The sequence below is a fragment of the Barbatula barbatula genome (assembly GCF_947034865.1).
Source record: "Barbatula barbatula genome assembly, chromosome: 4".
In the NCBI taxonomy this organism is placed as follows: Eukaryota; Metazoa; Chordata; class Actinopteri; order Cypriniformes; family Nemacheilidae; genus Barbatula; species Barbatula barbatula.
The window spans coordinates 5780121-5798983 of NC_136768.1; the positions used below are offsets into that span (position 1 = coordinate 5780121).

At 38.3% G+C, this 18863-nt stretch overlaps 3 protein-coding genes across 10 annotated transcripts in view; 1 reads left to right on the plus strand and 2 right to left on the minus strand.

The window, feature by feature from the left end:
- The window catches only part of calua (calumenin a), a 71450-nt gene extending 55914 nt beyond the window's left edge, over positions 1–15536 (plus strand). Inside the window, exons 1-7 of one of the 5 annotated variants that reach the window (XM_079454311.1) lie at positions 8886–9009; positions 11629–11865; positions 12237–12430; positions 12585–12751; positions 12885–12945; positions 14349–14548; positions 14683–15534. In XM_079454311.1, the coding sequence (XP_079310437.1) occupies positions 11636–11865; positions 12237–12430; positions 12585–12751; positions 12885–12945; positions 14349–14548; positions 14683–14787 (957 nt within the window). In that variant the 5' untranslated portion in view covers positions 8886–9009; positions 11629–11635 and the 3' untranslated portion in view covers positions 14788–15534. The other 4 variants (XM_079454309.1, XM_079454308.1, XM_079454307.1 and 1 more) reach the window with 4 other exon arrangements.
- On the minus strand, positions 827–9540 carry mdm1 (Mdm1 nuclear protein). 4 transcript variants are annotated; one of them, XM_079454301.1, is made up of 15 exons: positions 9387–9538; positions 8860–8965; positions 8450–8766; positions 8214–8348; positions 7511–7675; positions 6988–7076; positions 6771–6867; positions 6296–6328; positions 4460–4665; positions 4164–4385; positions 3914–4029; positions 3257–3387; positions 2945–3170; positions 1802–1870; positions 827–1318 (listed from the first exon to the last, which is right to left on the minus strand). In XM_079454301.1, the coding sequence occupies exons 1-15, from the start codon at positions 9402–9404 to the stop codon at positions 1209–1211; spliced, it is 2040 nt and encodes a 679-aa protein (XP_079310427.1). In that variant the 5' UTR covers positions 9405–9538; the 3' UTR covers positions 827–1208. The 4 variants fall into 4 exon arrangements, with proteins under 4 accessions (XP_079310427.1, XP_079310428.1, XP_079310429.1 ...); XM_079454302.1 differs by lacking the exon at positions 6296–6328; XM_079454303.1 differs by lacking the exon at positions 8860–8965 and having other exon boundaries at positions 8450–8707; positions 9387–9527.
- Positions 15537–15662: 126 nt separating the features above from the next.
- On the minus strand, positions 15663–18095 carry opn1sw1 (opsin 1 (cone pigments), short-wave-sensitive 1). Its single transcript, XM_079453970.1, has 5 exons — positions 17577–18095; positions 17327–17495; positions 17086–17251; positions 16205–16444; positions 15663–16124 (listed from the first exon to the last, which is right to left on the minus strand). The coding sequence occupies exons 1-5, from the start codon at positions 17914–17916 to the stop codon at positions 16029–16031; spliced, it is 1011 nt and encodes a 336-aa protein (XP_079310096.1). The 5' UTR covers positions 17917–18095; the 3' UTR covers positions 15663–16028.
- Positions 18096–18863: the final 768 nt, after the last annotated feature.

Below are 18863 nucleotides of genomic sequence, written 5' to 3' on the forward strand. Positions count from 1 at the left end.
TTAGTCATAGTATTCAGGTTGTTCCAGGTTTCGGCGCTGTCCAGTGGTCGGGGGCGCGGACGCATCAGGTGCATCGCCTGGCCGCACCAAAAGCACCAGCACATCAAGGCAAACAGAGGAACGCAATTCATAGTGAAAGTAGCCGTGTGGGTTCCGTCCTCTCCTGTAGATTAATCTTCTCCGTAGTCCAGATTTCAAATGCATGTTGTGAATCAAGAGATAACCGCTTTTATATTCTCCTGCTTTGGCCCAGACATGGCAGCTACGTCACTGTGGTATCGCCTCTTTACCTTTGGCGTAATCCCCTAAACTGCACCTGAGTTTATCAGGTCAAGCGGATCTTTGAATAACCATGCATGCTTCTTTTTCGCTGACTGTTCTGATTGCATCGGAAATTCATAATGCACGGTGGAAGTCAAAAATAGACCTTGCAATAATAGCTGCAATAAGGACATGGGATCGGTGAGGTGGTTTGATGTGAACAGCACTTCCTGTGAATTCCCCGGATTGACTAATTTGAGGAATATTAATTAGTCGCCATTGTGTACAGTTCCCTTGCGGGTGATTTCATCAATGAATGTTGCTGGGACACTTGTCAAGTGCACTCTTCCTGTTCATAAAACACCACCCAAAGTCTGGAAGACGCACCATGCGCGCAACATGCAAATATTGCATAATAACCAACACATGTATTGTTAATCGAAACTTCTTCTTCATGATGTTTGAGGAAGCTGGACGTCATTAAATGACCAACCTGTGACTGGCGCAATAAGGGCATTGCAATAAAATCGCGTTTGCGTATTACATGGAGCTTTACAAAAACATCCGTCAAGGAAATGGGTTTATTTTCCAGATAGTAACACAGGCTACTTATATGACCTAAATATGTATTTTATATTCATATACATATGCCAAGGAAGATGTTTCATTACTTTTATATTTTATTAATGAATTTGAAGCTGATTCTGGTCCATTTCATTTTCCGAAAACGTGCCATTTTAAAAATGCATTGTCTTATTAGCAAAACATTTCCTGAGCACGCACATTGTGGTCTAGTAGTCAAACAGATCAAATACATTTCTTTTTTTTCATTTGAAATACGGATCAACAGCAATACAATTTGGTTTAAAGGCAAAATTGTTGTAAAATATCAATATGGCTTTTACATCCCGACAATTTAATGCCCATTTTTGTTAAAATCCTGATCGTTATCTTTTCCCCCAAAATTCCTCCTTTCTTCTCTGAGCACGGTCCAGGATCTCAGACGCCATGGAGCATGAAGCTGCTGATCTAGAAGAGATCTGAGACATCTTATCATCTGTATCGATACAGAGAAGAGAGAAAGAAAGTTCAGTGACCAATACTCATTGAACAGAACAAATTATGAATGCTCAAATCTAGAAATAATGTCTTAAATATAAAAGGGGCTTATGTCCAAATGATCAACAGTGTAAGGAATATATACCGTAATGTCAAAATACCTCACGTTTAAAAACAAGCATTCCTTGAATAAGATTTAACTGCATGCTTCTCTTTAAATACAAAGATGCTGAATATCATAATATTTCTATAAATTACTAATAAAGAAAAGTTTTATATGCAAAAATACAATAAGTGAAACCAGGGATAGGAAATGAAGTAGTTATTCTTGAAATGGTCACCACATCAAAAGAGATGCTGATCTACTTCCTGTTCTTACTAAACCTGATATACAGACATTAATTCCGGGAGTTATCTCGGAACCGAACACAGCAGTCATTTTTGCACATCTGATAATATTGGGATATGAGGATGCCTTTACCATTGTCTGACACCGCAGAGTCAGATTCAGGAAACACAAACAGTTCTGGCTGAAAAATTCCCAGGTTACCTACAAATGACACAAAGAGGACACGGTGAAAGGGTGGATGACACGAACCTAATACCGTAGCTGTTGTAACTTGATCACGTAATTTCCACTTTCTACACGCGGCGATTACCTTTAATGCTGTTGATGTAACAGTCAATAACATTCATTAATCTTGGATAGATATGATGTAACATTTTGCATGAGTCAAATACCACGTCACAATTATTCATCTGCCAAATAAAGCCCATTTAAGATTGAGTAATCTTTTGATTTGTAGTATGCGCAACTTGCATTTGTAGATTTCTTCCTTAATATTTGAATGTGTGTTGTTTGATTGGGAGGATTTATTAAATTATTCTGGTACATCGCAAGCTGGCTTTTACCTTCTGCTGTTGGATCTGGTATATCTGTTCTGGCATGCCGTGTTGCCACATATTTTTGTGTATTACCTATAATTGTGTGAAGTTAAATTCGGTTTGTGGAACTTTAATCAAACAGCACAATTAACATTTTTAGAAACACTAGAAAAACATGAATGTGATGTATCTTTTATACAATAAAATGAATATATTTTTCTATGAACTGCCTGTTTAACATAATGCTGTTTAAGTCATCATAAAGCTTCATGAATCATAAATGCTTTAAAACATAAACACGATGAAATTATGTTATCAACAGTAAATGCATGTGGCACGACTATCAAGAAATCAATAGAGAAATAAGAGACCCAGACTCCTTTGTGTTGGAGTGAAATGAAGTACTCCGGGAGGGCAAGGGAAAATTGGTCCAGGTAGCATGAGGACTTTGTCAATAAGAACCATAGTACTGATATAATGCGTTGACGTTGATGGAAAAAAATACAAAAAAGATGACTAGAGACTGACCTAGATTATTTTCCCCCTATTGCTGGCGGTAACCCAACCTCCCTCAACTTACTCTGCTGGTAAATGACTCAATCACATTTCAATTGCGTGATTATCGTCGGCCTGTTGTGCATCACAGATCAAATAAAGCAATGTTTTATCAATGACACTACAAATGTTCACTGTCAGCCCGCTATGACACAACAGTAAGATAGGCTGTGAGGAACAGTACCATTATGCTGAAACTCCGGGTTTCTCATGGTGCCCTTGATTTTGTTGGCAGGTGAAGTGACAATGGTTTTGGGACGATGTCTATCCTGTGTTTGGGATGGCTTGGCCTGCCTTGGATTAGAGTATTGGGGCTCCTCATCAGACCATGCATCATCTCGAATAGGAAGCGGATCTATGGTGGTGAGGCCTGCAGCTGGTGAGAAGTTTGGCGAGCTTCCGTTCACAGCCTGTGCGACATTGAAATCTGTGGAGCACTGAGCTACAATATGACATATTATGTCATTGTTTTAAGATTATGTAACATTGTGAGTACCTTGCTGTTTGGTCGTCGTGGAGATCCATCGATATGTCTGTAAGGAGAGGAGGGGTTTCCTAAAGGTGACTCGTTCTTCCATGTTTTAATGGAATGTTTGATCTTTGGAGGAGAGATCAGAAGAGCACCTCCTAAAAAATAAAAATAAGCTCAACCTATTGTTTACACCCTGTCTACACCAGACACGAGTACTGCTAACAACCGTTTGTTTCTATTCGTATGCAATTGTGTGTAGGCCTACATTAAACTGACTAAAAACAATTCTGCCTTCATTTACTCACTCTCTTGTATGACTTTCTTTCTTCCGCAGAACTCAAAAGACATTTTGAAGAATGTTGGTAACCAAACAGCGCCCGCACCTATTCACTTCTATTGTAAAGACACAAAACCAATGCAAGTGATTGGGTAACTGTTAACAACATTCTTCAAAAAATCTATAAATTACAATTGATGAACATTTTTCATGAAAAATGAAAGTTCTGTCATCATTTATTCACTCTCTTTAAATGCAAGCTATTCACTAAAATAACAGTCGCTTAACTTTTCAAGCATAAATCGTGTTCTCATCTGATTGGTTTGTGTTCGAATAGACAGAAGCGGACAAAAGCGTGGTCCAAGGTTTGAAAGACGTGATGTTTGCTCAAATATTTTTCTTACCAGTAGCTGGAGTGGTGCGGTCATGTGTCCTTTGTACTGTTAGTGTAGTATTTGGTTTGATTAAACATCCAGACCCTTCCGTCTCTGATGATGAGTCCGTTTCCAAAACCCGCAACCTAGATAAGGTGGGAAAATGTCAGAAAGGAAAACCACTACAGCACGAACACGGCAGAAACGCTGCGCTTTGGTATTCTGTTAAAATGCTCGGTCAACTTTGCAATTTTCATTTAGAGAAGCCAAAAATGCTTACTTCTTATTTTTGTCCATAATCTTCCCATTCACATGTGGTTCCACATGGCCATCTTCGGAATTCCGCTCCTTCTGTAAAACCCCAACCTCAGTTCTTTCTCCAGGCTTTCCTTTTTCATCCCAAGTCAACTTTCTTTGTACTGGGAGGGTGGGGCCTTCCACGTAAGGCATCTCTTCAGTAGAGATTCTCCTGCTGGTTGCCACAGAAGCAGAAGGTCCAGGGCTGGAGAGATAATCCAAAATGAATAGGCTAATGCAAACCTGCTGAAGACTTTGTGTCAGCCACAGGGGACTCACCTGGCCAGATCCAGAGCCTCTATGATGGGGGTGCTGTTAGCGCTTCTGCAGCACTCGGATGTGTCAGAGGGTGAGGAGGAGGTGCCACTGGATGGCTCCCACATCCAGTTGTGCTCCGACATGATCTGGTTGAAGTGTTGACGGGAAAAATGTGTTCCCCGGGCCCTTTTACTGTGGGCTTCTGCTCTCTCGCGTAGTTCCTGCACCTGGGGAATGGGTTAACTTTAGTTGCAATAAATGAGTGCCAGGGAAAATTATGCATTTAATAAGGTTTGATAATGTTAGTATTGATCTTATTAGGGCTGGGTGGTGTTTCGAATATTGACAAAATATTCAGAAAGATTTTTCTAGTGATATAACATGAAACAAAAAGTAATGCTTGTATATTTTCAATGCACTTTTACAGGATAAAGATATTTGGAAGAATGCTTTTAACCAAACAGTTCTTGGCCACCGTTGACTACCATGGTAGGAAAATTGCATTGTTCTACTGAAGAACTTTTGGGTGAACTGTCCCTTTAATTGGCCATTAAGATTTCTTTGGTCTGTTCAGATTTATGAGTATTGATATAAAAGTTTGAATCAATGATTTGTTTGCAACAGCACTCATAAATATTTATAAACTTCCATAAATTAAAATAATTGAGCAATAATATATGTAAAACAATTAGGATGATTACTTTGAGGCATATAAATGGAAATGTCGCCCAGTCCTTATAAATTCGATCCAATATACGTAAATTCAATTGCAATGCTGTCGACCACAAAGGTCGTGGAGAATAAGCGTCAGTGAAGGCTGTCATGCAATGCTCCTAAAGTGCTGATTCAGCAAGCGTCTAACACAAAAGCTTTCCTACACATGCATCAAAGCATATTTGACACGATAACCTATGATAAAGTACTTCTGATTAACAATCTTATTCTGTCAGCATGTTTCATAATCCGCATTGGAGCTACCTGACTTATTTAGGTTTAGAAAGGTTATGGCGTGACGACTCCTAATCAAATCGGCAGAATAAATAATAACAGGCTTATATTATTATTAGGTATAATTGTTATAGTTCGTGCAACTTTTTACTTTATTCATGACATACGATTGTAGTAGAGGCGTTTCATAAGTGCTCATAAAAATAGCACTGAGACGCTTTACCGTATCATTCTGCCACAGTAACAGTTAAACGGCTGTATGACAAAGTTATCGATATTCTCAGCGAACATTGAAATCACACGCTCAGTCACTCTCTCTCTTTCAGTGTCTCTCCCTCTTAAGATTGAAATGAGACTTTGATGTAATTCATTTAATGTTATTAATCTCAGTTATTAATATTTATTTGGTGTTATTAAAAACTTTATTGACACGGAGTACTTTTATCCGAAGTGATTTACAGTGCGTTACCATCTTAATCTTAACCTTAACATAAAACCTTACCAACTGAGCAACAGGAGCACTGCTTGAGATAAGTCTTCTAAATTCCTGCATATACATCGGGTGTTTTTGACTCTTTCACTTCAAAGCTACTCAAAGCTTGGGTGTCATGAAAAAAGTGAGCCACAAGTTAATGCAGGATTACCAGACAACTGAAAGCAACAAAATAACCAACAAAACCACAGACACCTTGTAAATTCCACGTAAAGAACGCTGACAGATAGCTTATCTTGATGACTGACATACCGCATGCACACATACACAAAGTACACACACGCTCGCTCGTTTCTAGGCCCATGTGTGATTATACCATAGAGCAATTTTGAGTGAGGTCATATCGGTGCAGAGGCGACACAGAAAAACACGCACACGTGAGGGTCTCTTCGATATGTAGAGGATGGGACAGTTACCTCACGATACCACCACTGATCATGTTTACACTCCTGCAAGATTAATCATAGAGACCAGAGATTAGACAGATAAGGTCGTCTTTTCCTAACATCTCAGGCTCTGATGCGACCAGTCAGAATATTTTTTTCATAAAGCCTTCATTCTTTCTGGTGTTTTATGATTTACTGTGTTCATATCCTGCGAATGTTTTGTTAAATATGAAAGTTCACATAGTTGGTTGAGCTTGTCCGACTACTTACAGAACAAACTACTTGAGTAGCAAGTATAAACTTAAAGTATCAAAATTACCCACTTCACCTTTCAAATTTTTGGTAAATCTTAATTTTCTCTATTCTTGTAGGGTTATTTTGGGGGAAATACTTCTTTATACTTCAAAATGTAAATACTACAATACATAATGTACACTTCCTTTTGGCCATATATGCTTTTTTCTATTAATCTCAGATGGAGTAAACAGAAAATCTTTCTGCTCACCTCCACCTGTGCAGTTCTGGCCTTCACCCAAGCACCATCTCTGTAGCAGTAATGGAGTGGAGAACGAAAGTTGGACCTGTACTCAGTTTTCGCCTTCCTGTGAGACAAAAACCAGGGATGCTGGGTTTTTCACTTTAATGCTGAAAGACACGATTTGAAGTATTCTAAAACTTTTAAAATGCCTTGATTTGTTTCAATCTCGGGTCACAGGACTCACCTTACTTCCTGTTGTTGGAACTGTAGCTGTCCTTCCTTTTTGGGGCTTGTCTTTCTATTGCGTTGCCTCTCCTTTTTCTTCCACTTATTCTATGTTAGGCATTTAGGCAAAAAGTACAAATGCATTTGGAAACACCAGTTTATGTGTGCAAATAGTTTCGTAAATGTATACTTCCTCAATGTAGACGTGTACGAGGAACATGCATGTCTATCAAACAGGTTTATCTGCTTGAATTTATGTAATGAATGAGGCCAGTGACAAGTTAAAATACTTTTGTTATGAAAGCTTTAAATGATTTGACGGGCATGGACTCTACAAGTTTGTGCAAAGCCTGATGATTTATGGAAAAATCTGAGAAAGCATCATGCTCAATGGAAGTGCACAATTCTAAATACTTCCTCTACATTTCATGTCATAACTTAAAATTGTCAAAACTCCAATACTTATTTAAATTAGATTTAACTTAGACTTTTGCACAACAGTATATATATTTCTTAGACATTTTACATTTAAATCTATGTACCTTCTCTTGGGTAACAATCTCTGAGACCTCAAACTGCTCAACATCTCGTCTCATGCGAGGTGGTCTGTGAGGTGGTGATCCTTTAAAGTTTCTCCTATACTCACTTTCCATGATTACTGGGTTGGACTTGAAGGGTGGGATCATTTTATTGTCATTATAAAATATCTAAAATACACAAAACACAACAATGTAGAAATAAATGCTTTGGCTGACTGATAATCTTTTGCTATGCTTAATATGGAGAAATCTTTTTTTTCTAATTAGAAACATCTTTAATTCAGCTAAACCTAAAATGTCAGAAATAAATATCTATCTAGTTGCATGCTTAACTCTGTACTGTCATCTAAAGGATTTTTTTCAAGCATTTACAAGGAGCACCAACAAGAAGCACATCATCTCGACTTAAATGGATAACACACCTATAAATAAAAATCATATCATTATTAATTCCGCCTCATGTTGTTTAAAGCCTGTATTTAACTTTTCTGTGGAACACAAAAGAAGATATTGTGAGAAATATTTAAGGGGTTTTGTGTCCGTGCTATTTCAGTCAATAGAGTCCGATGTTGTTTGGCTACTAGCATTCTTCAAAATATCTTCTTTTGTGTTCTGCAGAAGAAGAATGCTTTAATCTGTTTTGACACAATATCACGAGTGATGTCATCTTGAATTATGATAGCTTTCATGAAATGCACTGTGGTACCTCATGTGCAGCCAGAAGGGGGGAATCGGCCACAGGGGTTTTCCTCATGAACTGTCTCTGGTACTCTGAGCTCATGCGCCCATTTCTCTGTCGCTCTGACTTCAGTCCTGCTCGCTTCCGCAATGCATGGTTTACCTGATGCACAACACAGGCTCTTAGATGATATTTAATATTTGTTCATTTGACAATGAAAGTGGGGCAGCAAATTTTACAACTTCCCCTCAAACCAAACTCACTCCATTTTGTGCCAGTCTCAGTTTTGTCTGGTCAGCAGTGGTCCTGTTAGGGAGAACTGCTTGTGCCTCTGCTTGTTGTTGGGACGGTGCAGTTGTGCCCTCTTGTGGTGTCCTGTCTCTGGGAGCCAGTGGAGTCGGCTCTCTTTCTACACTAGTTGCTCTTGCCAAAGGTTTGACAGCCGGAGGTGTGACAGGCCTGCTCCTATCATGGCGTTGTTGATGTGAACCTTGTCTTTCCCATTGCAGGGAGCTGGATACCTGAGGTGGATAAAATGGCACTCTTCTTTTGGATGGGAATTGGGGTTCCCGGGTTATTTCTTTACATGGAAAGAAATGTAACAAATGTCACGTGTGACTCATACATATGAATTGTTTTTTTTTATTGAGTACTTTGATAGGTAAATGCATACTATTTTGATCAGAACGCAGTCCTGCCAGTCGCATCCTAAGATGTGGAGAATCGCTTCTGGATCGTGTTGCTCGACCCTTGTATCTACTTCTATACTCGCTGGTTCCCTATGAGTTAGAGAAACTTCGTATGTAAAACTCATTTGCATTTGGTAAGTTGTTTAATTGAGAGTTACTGGAAATGCTGTGATTCATGGGAAATAAATGCTAAACAAATATTTCGAGTGCGTCAGGACCTAATCCGACGTTCTTCTTCGAGGCACAACAGGAAGTAATTTCGAAGTTTACTGTGCAACTCTCTGTTTACACGCGTGCGTGATCATATTTGCTCAACACACTTGTATAAATGCAAATTAACAGATGTTGGGTTATGTCAGTGTAAGCAAAACTGAAAGCGCTGCACCCTAAAGCGCGCACCTTTACTTTCCTGCAAGAGATGACGTCGCGCGAGCGCGTGCACTTTGAAATCTCTTCTGTCTGCCCTATTTAAAAAAACGTACATCAATGTTTAATTATTCAAATAACCTACCTTAAAATGGACAGTCATTCTGGGTCAAGGGTGGTTGGGCAAAGTCTCTCAACAAAAGTGTTTGTGTTGCAAGCTTGGCGGAGTGGGATCAGATTCAGTTCCAGGATTGTCTGGCGTTGCCTTGGTGAGGGCTGCAGCGTCCCCCGATACGCGCATGCGTACGGTTGTAAGCCGCTTTGTCGTCACTCTACAGTAGGTGACGTGTGTAAATAATGTAACCTATTTTTATAGTATTTCTACAAGAGATAAATGTATTTAAAAACAATTATGTTTTCTTCCAATTTGCTCTGTTTATAAGCTTTTCAACTTATTTAATTTGTATTTTTTTTATTATTTGTGTAAATCCCTCTTCTGTATTTGTTTTTGTTTTGTTTTATTATTATTTATTTTTTTGTCTTGTTTTGTCTGTTTCGAGCCATGGTAATGTTTTATTTTCTCTCTTTTCATTAATCTAAATGTTTCTTTATTAAGTTTCTGTTGTAACATCGTTTTGTTATAACAAAATGTTCAATAACGCATTTAAAAATAAATAATAATGTATTTTCATTTGCAATGTATGCATATCTATGAACGTATGTACTCGTCAGAAAAGCAACTTGTGAATGTTCGATTAGTACGCAATTACCGTGCACGACACCGCGATTTCAGCGTTTGTCGCCTCCTTGTGAAATTGAACGCAAACAAAAGTCATCATTTAAAACCCGTCTATATAACGGGACGCCAGTTTTGTAGACATATGCTTTGACCACCAGATGGTTGTAATATAAAACGTGTAGTTTCGCTAAAACATATATGTTTTATCTGCATTACGCTTTAATGATTGAAAAGGCTTTTCTGGATATCACATCTTGGCTAGCACGGGAGCTCCACGTGTCCTTATCGTTTACGCGACATACGTAGAGCACTAAATGACTCAATCCGACCCAAATCGGTGTAATAATGTGGCAGAATGGCATCACTTTTAAACGACGTGTTGCGGGTCTCATATTTGGGGACGTGGCAAGACGTACCCAATAACACCATCCCACTAGCTGTTCAACTGGATTGAGTGGTGCGTCAACCGCTGTGCGGTACCTTGTGCTGATTGGTCGGTTTGTCGGCTGCCTATGAAACTACGCAATCAAAGGCAAGTGCGTTGAATCAGCGCTTTATAAAGCAACGCGCTCTCCGCATCCGGGGTCCGTCGCGTTGAAGTGGCCCAATGATAAGAATGGAGTCCACTACTCGCGCTGTGATTGGATATCGGCTCTTCTCCCGTCCGAAAGATACTGTGTGGCACAGGGGTGTGTAAAATAAACCAAAGCTCCTGTTTTGTATTTGATTGACGGCCTCGTAGGTATGTTTGTTTTATTATGCACGTTTTGGTACGCATTTGCATTGCTATAGTGGACTGCGTCGATTTACTGCGTATGCTTTAATGCCGATTCTTTAACGATGAGCAGAATGTTAACGCGTGCATGCTTCTTACTGTAACGTAAAATAATGTTACGTTATTTTCTTTAGGAAGGACACCGCTATGTTTGTTTTTAATTTCAGGTTGGTAACGACGGTCTCTTTTTCACAAACGAGTATTTTCTCGTGCCAGCACAATCTAACTGAAACCGTTTCCGAAGTTCAGACACTAACTTGTGTTCATGGAAAGCTGTTTTATTTTATTTGTCTTATTTCTAATGTCACGGCGCAAGTATTTGCGAGAAACCGCGAGTATCACTTCTTCGCGAGGTTATTAAATGGAAATCATCGCGGAAGCTGTAACCCGTTCAATGATTATAATAACAATTGTCATGACGTATCAGCAACGTTTGTTCACTTAAATTGCGTAATTTGTTACAATTCTCTGATCGTCTATGATCCATGATGTGGACATGTTTGTAATGCTTTTTCTCATGTGCTCTTATGCTTTTATTGTCATTTATAAGGCTTACTCCTTATTAAGAAACATACTATCCCCCCCCCCCTCATATAGACAGTGTTTCCTGTCACATGTACTGTCTGGTATTTTGCCAGTCAGGATAATTCCTCTCCATTTAAAGTACTTGACACTGTGGTGCTAATTTAGACCGTTTATGATTCAGACATAGCCATTTTTTTTCATTTGACTGATTTCAAGAACTGAAATCATACCGTTATTTGAGTGCAGTGCTGTATTGACACAAAACATTGATTCTTTTGTTCGGTAAATATTTGGTCTGAGTTTAGGATTGCTTTGGCATTTAATGCTGATTTTTATCTTTTTCCACAGAGCTTGTATGATGAAGATGGAAGTAAGATTTCTGCTGATGTGCTTTGCACTGTGTGTGGTTTACGCTACCAGCAAACCCACGGAGAAGAAAGACCGGGTACACCACGATGCAACGCTGAGCAGCAAGGAACACAATGATGGAACAAACTTCGACTATGACCATGATGCATTTCTAGGGGAAGAGGAAGCTAAGACCTTCGATGACCTTACACCGGAGGAAAGCAAGAACAGGCTTGGGTATGGATTGTGTTGAATGAATGTGATTTGGAGGCATTCACACAGTAGTGATAAGTGTGTGTTTGTGATTTATGTCACTGATAGAGTTGGTTGTTCTATGTTATTTATCCCGGCCCACATGCAGTAATACATTCTTAGTAAATTTTTTTCGTTCATTAGTAGTTTGTATTATTTATGATATTATACAAACAAAATTCCCTCCAGAAATTCCTTTTCACCATATTATGTATCGATAGATTTTCCAATACAACAGGCACTTTACACACTCCAATATTTAAAGGCTATGTTCGAAAACTTTATGTAAATAATGATATACTCATTAATTTATAGATGGCCGATTATATTAATACCTCTTGATGTTTTTCCCCCAGAAAAATCGTAGATAAGATAGATGCAGATGAGGATGGATTTGTCACAGAGGCAGAATTGAAAGCATGGATCAAAAAGGCACAGAAGAAATATATCTACGACAATGTAGAGAGACAGTGGAAGGACTTTGACATTAACAACGATGGAATGATTTCTTGGGACGAATATAAGAATGTCACATATGGATCATATCTTGGTAAAAATCTCTTTTTCAACCGGATTTGTTGTTTCTTGACTAAATTTACACAAAGCCTGGACCTTTTTTTAGTAACCAGTCCAGCAAAAATGTTAACGCTTAATGTTGAGCAGTGTCATGAAGTGTCAAAAAAAGAATGTCCATGTGTATGTAGATGACCCCGAACCTGATGATGGTTACAACTACAAGCAGATGATGGCAAGAGATGAACGGCGATTCAAATTGGCAGACCAAAATGAAGACCAAATTGCTGACAAGGAGGAGTTTACGGCCTTCCTACATCCCGAGGAGTACGAACACATGAAAGACATAGTTGTGTTGGTAGGTCAACTCATCCAAGTCTTACGACCCATTTTACTTCTGCACACTGACATGCTTTTTAATGAGAAAAAATGGAAAAACTAATATTTGGCTTCTGTGTAACATAACCAACTCTACTTATTTCTCTCAACAGGAAACTATAGAGGATATTGATAAGAATGGTGATGGTTTTATTAACCTGGAAGAGTATATCGGTGAGTGATTCAAAGCATTTCAAGAAGATAAACCACTGTCAAATAAATTAGACCTCAAATGTGTGTATTGTTTGAGATCCTGCATAAACAGTGTAAAAAAACAGTATTATATTGAGGAAATGTTTCAATATTGTAATAAGGGATGCTCTCCGACATTTTTGCTTCCTATGCCGATTCTAAGTAGCCTTCCAAGTAGCCATAAAAATACAGTTATTTTATTTGTCTTCTTATTAGTCTACAGTTATTTTATTTGTCTTCTAATTAGTCTACAGTTATTTTATTTGTCTTCGGAGTAGTCTACAGTTATTTTATTTGACTTCGAAGTAGTCGAAATTTTCACAAAAATGCATAAGCTTAAGACTAACATTTGCTTGTATTGGTTTTAACCCACGGATGTTCTGGATTTTACCACTGGGTAGAGTTTTACTCCATCTGTTTATACTGGGGTCAAACCACATTTATTTATATTTCGATTTTTATTATTTTGACCTCTTTGCATTTCGTCGCCTTAGAATTAGGGATGCTCCGATCCACCATTTTTGCTTACGATAACTGAGATTCAGTATTGGCCGATACTAAGGTAAAATTGCTGAATTATTAACAAACTGTATGCAACTATGCACTGTGCAAGGCATCAGGCTCAATTTAAACAATAATTTCCCAACCCTGTAAAACAAAATAACAAACATTATTCACAAGTTTAGTGAATTATTTAAAAAAAACAGCATCTGAGCAACAATTGCAAATTGAAACAACAAGTTCACTACTTCCTTTATCATCTGTAATATTTCTGTATTCGCTGATGCCCCAACCCAGACTTAATCGTTTAGAGGCTGCAAGAAGTGACATGATGAAAATTTGTTTGCATTGGCTGATCTCTGCCTTTGTTTAACATATGTAGCCTAGACGACCTTATAAAATCCTAATAAAATAGAGTCCTAAAAAACTGAATAAATTAATTTAAATTTTAGTAAAAGTGTGTCGATGTCACATGTTCTTTTTGAGGAAATGCAAGCATTACGCTCCGAGGAAAGTCGGCTTAATGTTTGTGAACAATAACTCCGTCTGAGAAATCTACGCAAACTCTGCGCATCACTGTTATCTGTGTGTCCTTGCAATCATGTTTATTCAAGCGCTTTTTTGGGATAAACATTACAATCAAACACATTTCAAAGTTCTGTGAATCTAGAAACTGAGACTTTCTCATCTCAGTTTTATTCTGTGTGCTCAAGATGCATTCACCGCATTTACAGCTCATTCGGAACATTTACTTGCAACATTGCAAATTGTTTAATTGTCAAAGATACCCGATCTAGAATTTTATTCAGTATCGACACAGATACCCGATACAAATATCGGATCGTACCATCCCTAATTGTAATAAGAATCTGTTTAAATATCAGGTGATATGTACAACCATGAAGATGAAATGGATGAACCAGAATGGGTGGCGACAGAGCGTGAGCAGTTTTCAGAGTTTAGAGACAAGAACAAGGATGGGATGATGGATAAAGAGGAGACCATGGACTGGATCCTACCAGCTGACTATGACCATGCTGAGGCTGAAGCCAAACATCTGGTGTACGAGTCTGATACCAACAAGGTGAGGAAGTGTATTACAGTCTACAGCCTCGACTGACCACTTGGGATCAGTTCAGGTGTAAACGGGACCCAGTTTTTATTGTCAACTTTTGCAATCTTTACTCAGATTTCAAGTGAATCCCTTTTATGTTTCAGGATGGCTTGCTCACCAAAGAGGAGATAACCAACAAATACGACTTGTTCGTGGGAAGTCAAGCAACTGATTTTGGAGAGGCGTTAGTTCGACATGATGAGTTTTAATTGAGTTTTCTACTATAATAGAGGATTACTTTTAATTTGATTTGGTAAATAATTTATTTTTCATTGCTACATCATAATCCGACACTAAACACTCAGATCCAGTTTACTTGGCGATGGATTGTTTTCCTTTTTTGCACACAGAAATACATTTATGTTTGTTTTTTACTGTAAAAGGTTTTAGCAGTGTTCAAATTCATGGTCCACTTATAGCATTATTCTCATTTCCAAGATAGCTATTCATATTTTGGGGTTTGATGCATCAAGTATTTCTTTTTAGCCCTCATGTCTATTCCATTTCAACTTAAACATTGGTCCTCAATTGTTAAGCCTACATAGTTTTGTAAGAAAGAATGGTGCCAGGAATTTACGTTATATGTGAATAATACAACTTTCACAGTGTGGTTCTGACTTTTGTAGGGTCCAGGTAAAGATGATACTAAATATATTAGCGGTTTCAGTTTGATATTGTTTGCGGTCTGTTTGGCCACTTTCGCTGACAATTTTGATGTTTGCAACCTGCAGTACCATGTTACAAAATCTAGCATCTACCATTTTTACTTTATTCATTAAATGGTTTCCTTGTAATTGATCCTAATGGTGAGGGCCTAAATGTTTATGCTGGGTGGCCCGGACATTAATGTTTTCTCCAAAACAGGTCAACTAGTTTCTCTGAAACAATCCATGGTGTGCAGTGGTGCTTTACAGATTGTATAAACGAATTGTCAATAAAATATAATTACAATACGTTTGATATTGTTGGAGTTTCTTACTACTTAATTCATATATGTGTATGTTGAAAAACTGTAAGATGGTCTTTACTAAAAATGTGAGGAGGTTGTTTTGGGTTTGTTAATAATAGAGACTCACAGGCAGAGGAAGAATGCATCAAACTAATTTTATTGATTCTAAAAAACATCTATACTGAAGTAAACTCCATTCACATAATTGATAACCTGTATAGTTTAGATTTTCATTTGGAGCTTCAAAATTAAGAATTCTACCATTCCAACACATAATGCTGTGTCTTACCATGACATAATGTAATATACAATAAATATACAAGTAGACGTATTTGAAGTTTCAGAACATATGGTGAGATAGACGCCCAGCGGGCTGTGACTTTGAGGCAAGGGACTTGTTATCCTATGGCCTTTGATGGCGTGTAACAGTAAAGAATTTTTACAATTACGGGAAGCGGATAGGAAAAGGGATCCAAAAAATGAATAATGTGTTTTGAGTTTTTATGCGGTGACAGATGAGGTTTCGGTCTTGCTGGAAACCTCAGAGCCTTCTTCGATCTTCTTGCCGAATACACTTTCCATGATGCAGGCATTAAACTGAAATTATATAATGCTAAAGTATTAGAATCTATAATCTATTGTTTATTTAAATGAGTGTTTGTGTGCTGTGCGTGCACCTGTTTATTCATAAATGCGTAGATTAGGGGATTGTACACGCAGGAGCTCTTTGAGAACAAAGCAGGGATGGCCACAAGACGATAATCCTTGTTTGAGTCCTCTGCATTGGCAAACCACATAGCAGTGATAGCGTAAGGGCCGTAGCACAGCACGTAAGAGCCCACCATCACGACAATCATTCTTGACACTTCCCTCTCTGCCTTCTGGGTGGAAGCCGACTCAGCCTGCTGCGCTGCGACCTGGCAAAAGAATCAATGATCAATTGATGTTTTACTTTTTTACATTACTACAATTTTACATTTACTTAGGCTACTTTCATGTCATTAAACCTGCATAACTTTCTTATTATTATTTTGAAGACAATTTTGAAGCAACTCAAGTTATTTTGCCAAATTTGGCCTCCGTTGACTTTCATTGTATGGACTTAAAACCACTGAGACATTTCTTAAAATATCCTCTTTTTAATATACATAAAGACCAGAGTCGTTCACTGGTTTTGAATGGCATAAGGGTGATGAAATAATGAGAGAACCTCTTTGTGAAGTGTCCTTATAATGAAATGACAAATGAATCCTAAATATAATACCTAAAAACATAAATGAATCCTAAATCATGATAAAATGCAACTGTAGAGAAAAATTTATGTAATTGAAAAAGTATATGTTGCATTGCATGAAAGCAACAGAGATATATTAGTTGACTGATGTGTTTGCATTAGTGCATTTAAGCAAGACAGACAATTAACAGCCAAATGCCTTTCTAGCAAATATTTGCAAATAACCATAAAATACCAAGATAAACTTCATGTGTGCACATGACCAGCATTGCGTCAGAGCAGTTTAAAATAAATTCATAAAAACCAATGATCTGAGATACTCACAGCACGCAAGGCTCCCAAAAGCTGAGAGTAAGAGAAGATTATGATGGTCATCGGCATGATAAAGCAGGTGACCAGGAGAAAATAAGTGTAGCTCTCTGAGTTGTGCTCCACACTTTTGGTGTACCAGTCTGGTCCACAGGAGGTGCCGAGACCCTCGGGAATGTATCTGTATAAAATATATCAAATTCAGTGTTCTTTGCTGATATTATGACATTATACTGCAATATAAAAATATTTTCACCTGCTCCATCCCCAGAAGGGAGGAGTGGCACAGCCAACCCCAATAAACCAGGTGATGGCTACGGCTCCAAGGGCCTGGCTTTGTCCAAATTTAAAGGTGCCAAAGGGTTTGCAGATGACCACATATCTTTCAAATGCCAAAACAGCCAGGGACCACCCTGTCACAAGCCCTGTGAGAAGGACATCAAAAACGATTTGGCTTGTCATTGATGGAGAACAAAGGGAATCATGAAAAGAGATTATTTTCTCACCTGAGATTGATCCCATTGCCGACTCCATCGCACACATCGTATGTCCAAGAAAGTAATAACCACTTAGAGCGCAGACAAATACTTGGCTGACGGAAAATGTGACAAAAATAAAGCTGGCTACGGAGATATTTACCAAGATGTAGTTGAGCGGCTGTCTGAGTTTCTTGTACTTCATTGTGACAAAAAGAACGATTGCATTGAGAGGGGTACCTACGAAAAATACAAAGCCCATGAAAGCTGCCTGCAGGTAGAAAGCCCACTTAGGGGCAATATGGTACTGTGGGCCCTCAAAAGGGCTTATTTTGCTATTATTCCCAAACTGAACAGCCCACGGATCCATGATTGTGTTGCTGGGGCCGCTTACTACCACCGACTAGTTGCAAAATCAGAGAGTAAATGCCAATACCGGGGTTGAATAGCCTTTTATAAAATCCCCCAAAGATGAGAGACAGATGAGGATGAGAAGACAGATCATCCTCCGGGTGATCTTCCGGACATGTTGCTAGGATAATCCGCCCCGTCCAAACGTATTACACACCACAGGTCTTTAAGCACATACTTAGGTAACACGTGTTCTTACAGATAAATCAGAGTCTATAATAACCCGGTCATTTGGTAAAGGGGGGCTTCTCCAGTTTGAAAAATGTGCACAATTCGACACATTTTCTCTGATAAATAATATGTCTGATGGTAACAGGGTTGACACAATCATGGCAACACTGTACACCTGTAAGATCGGAACGTAAATTGTGAAAGTAATTTTTTTATATGTAACAGGCTGATATGTCAACTATTGATCTTTTTTTTTGCTTGATCTTGTTTGGCTGTTTTGATCCTACTAGTCAAAACCCAAGAGAAATTATCAAAATGAGATAATACTTTGTAATAGTCTATACTTTGTGTTTTTACTGTTTGATACATTATTTATATATTTGGAGTGATGGGGTGTCTTTAAGATAAGTCCTAAAATGGATCTTGGGGATCCTTTTTTAGTAGGTTAAGTGACACGGAAAGTAATGTAACAGGTGACTAAGAGAATTGTAAAGCTGGCCTACTAATCTGGTTGTTAGGTCTTGGATTCAAAGCAGGTAAAAGGCAATGAAAACGTTTAAGGTCCCAAAGCACAAGGATGAGCCCTAATCTGGAAACAAGATTTGCCTAAACCAATCCTTAAAAATCCCCACAACCTTATTGATGTAATCGAGGAATTACGTCCTAACTGACCGTTTATCTTGTTAGCTGAGATTTACATTGTGGGTCAATTTCTCTAATCTGGGGAGAGATAAA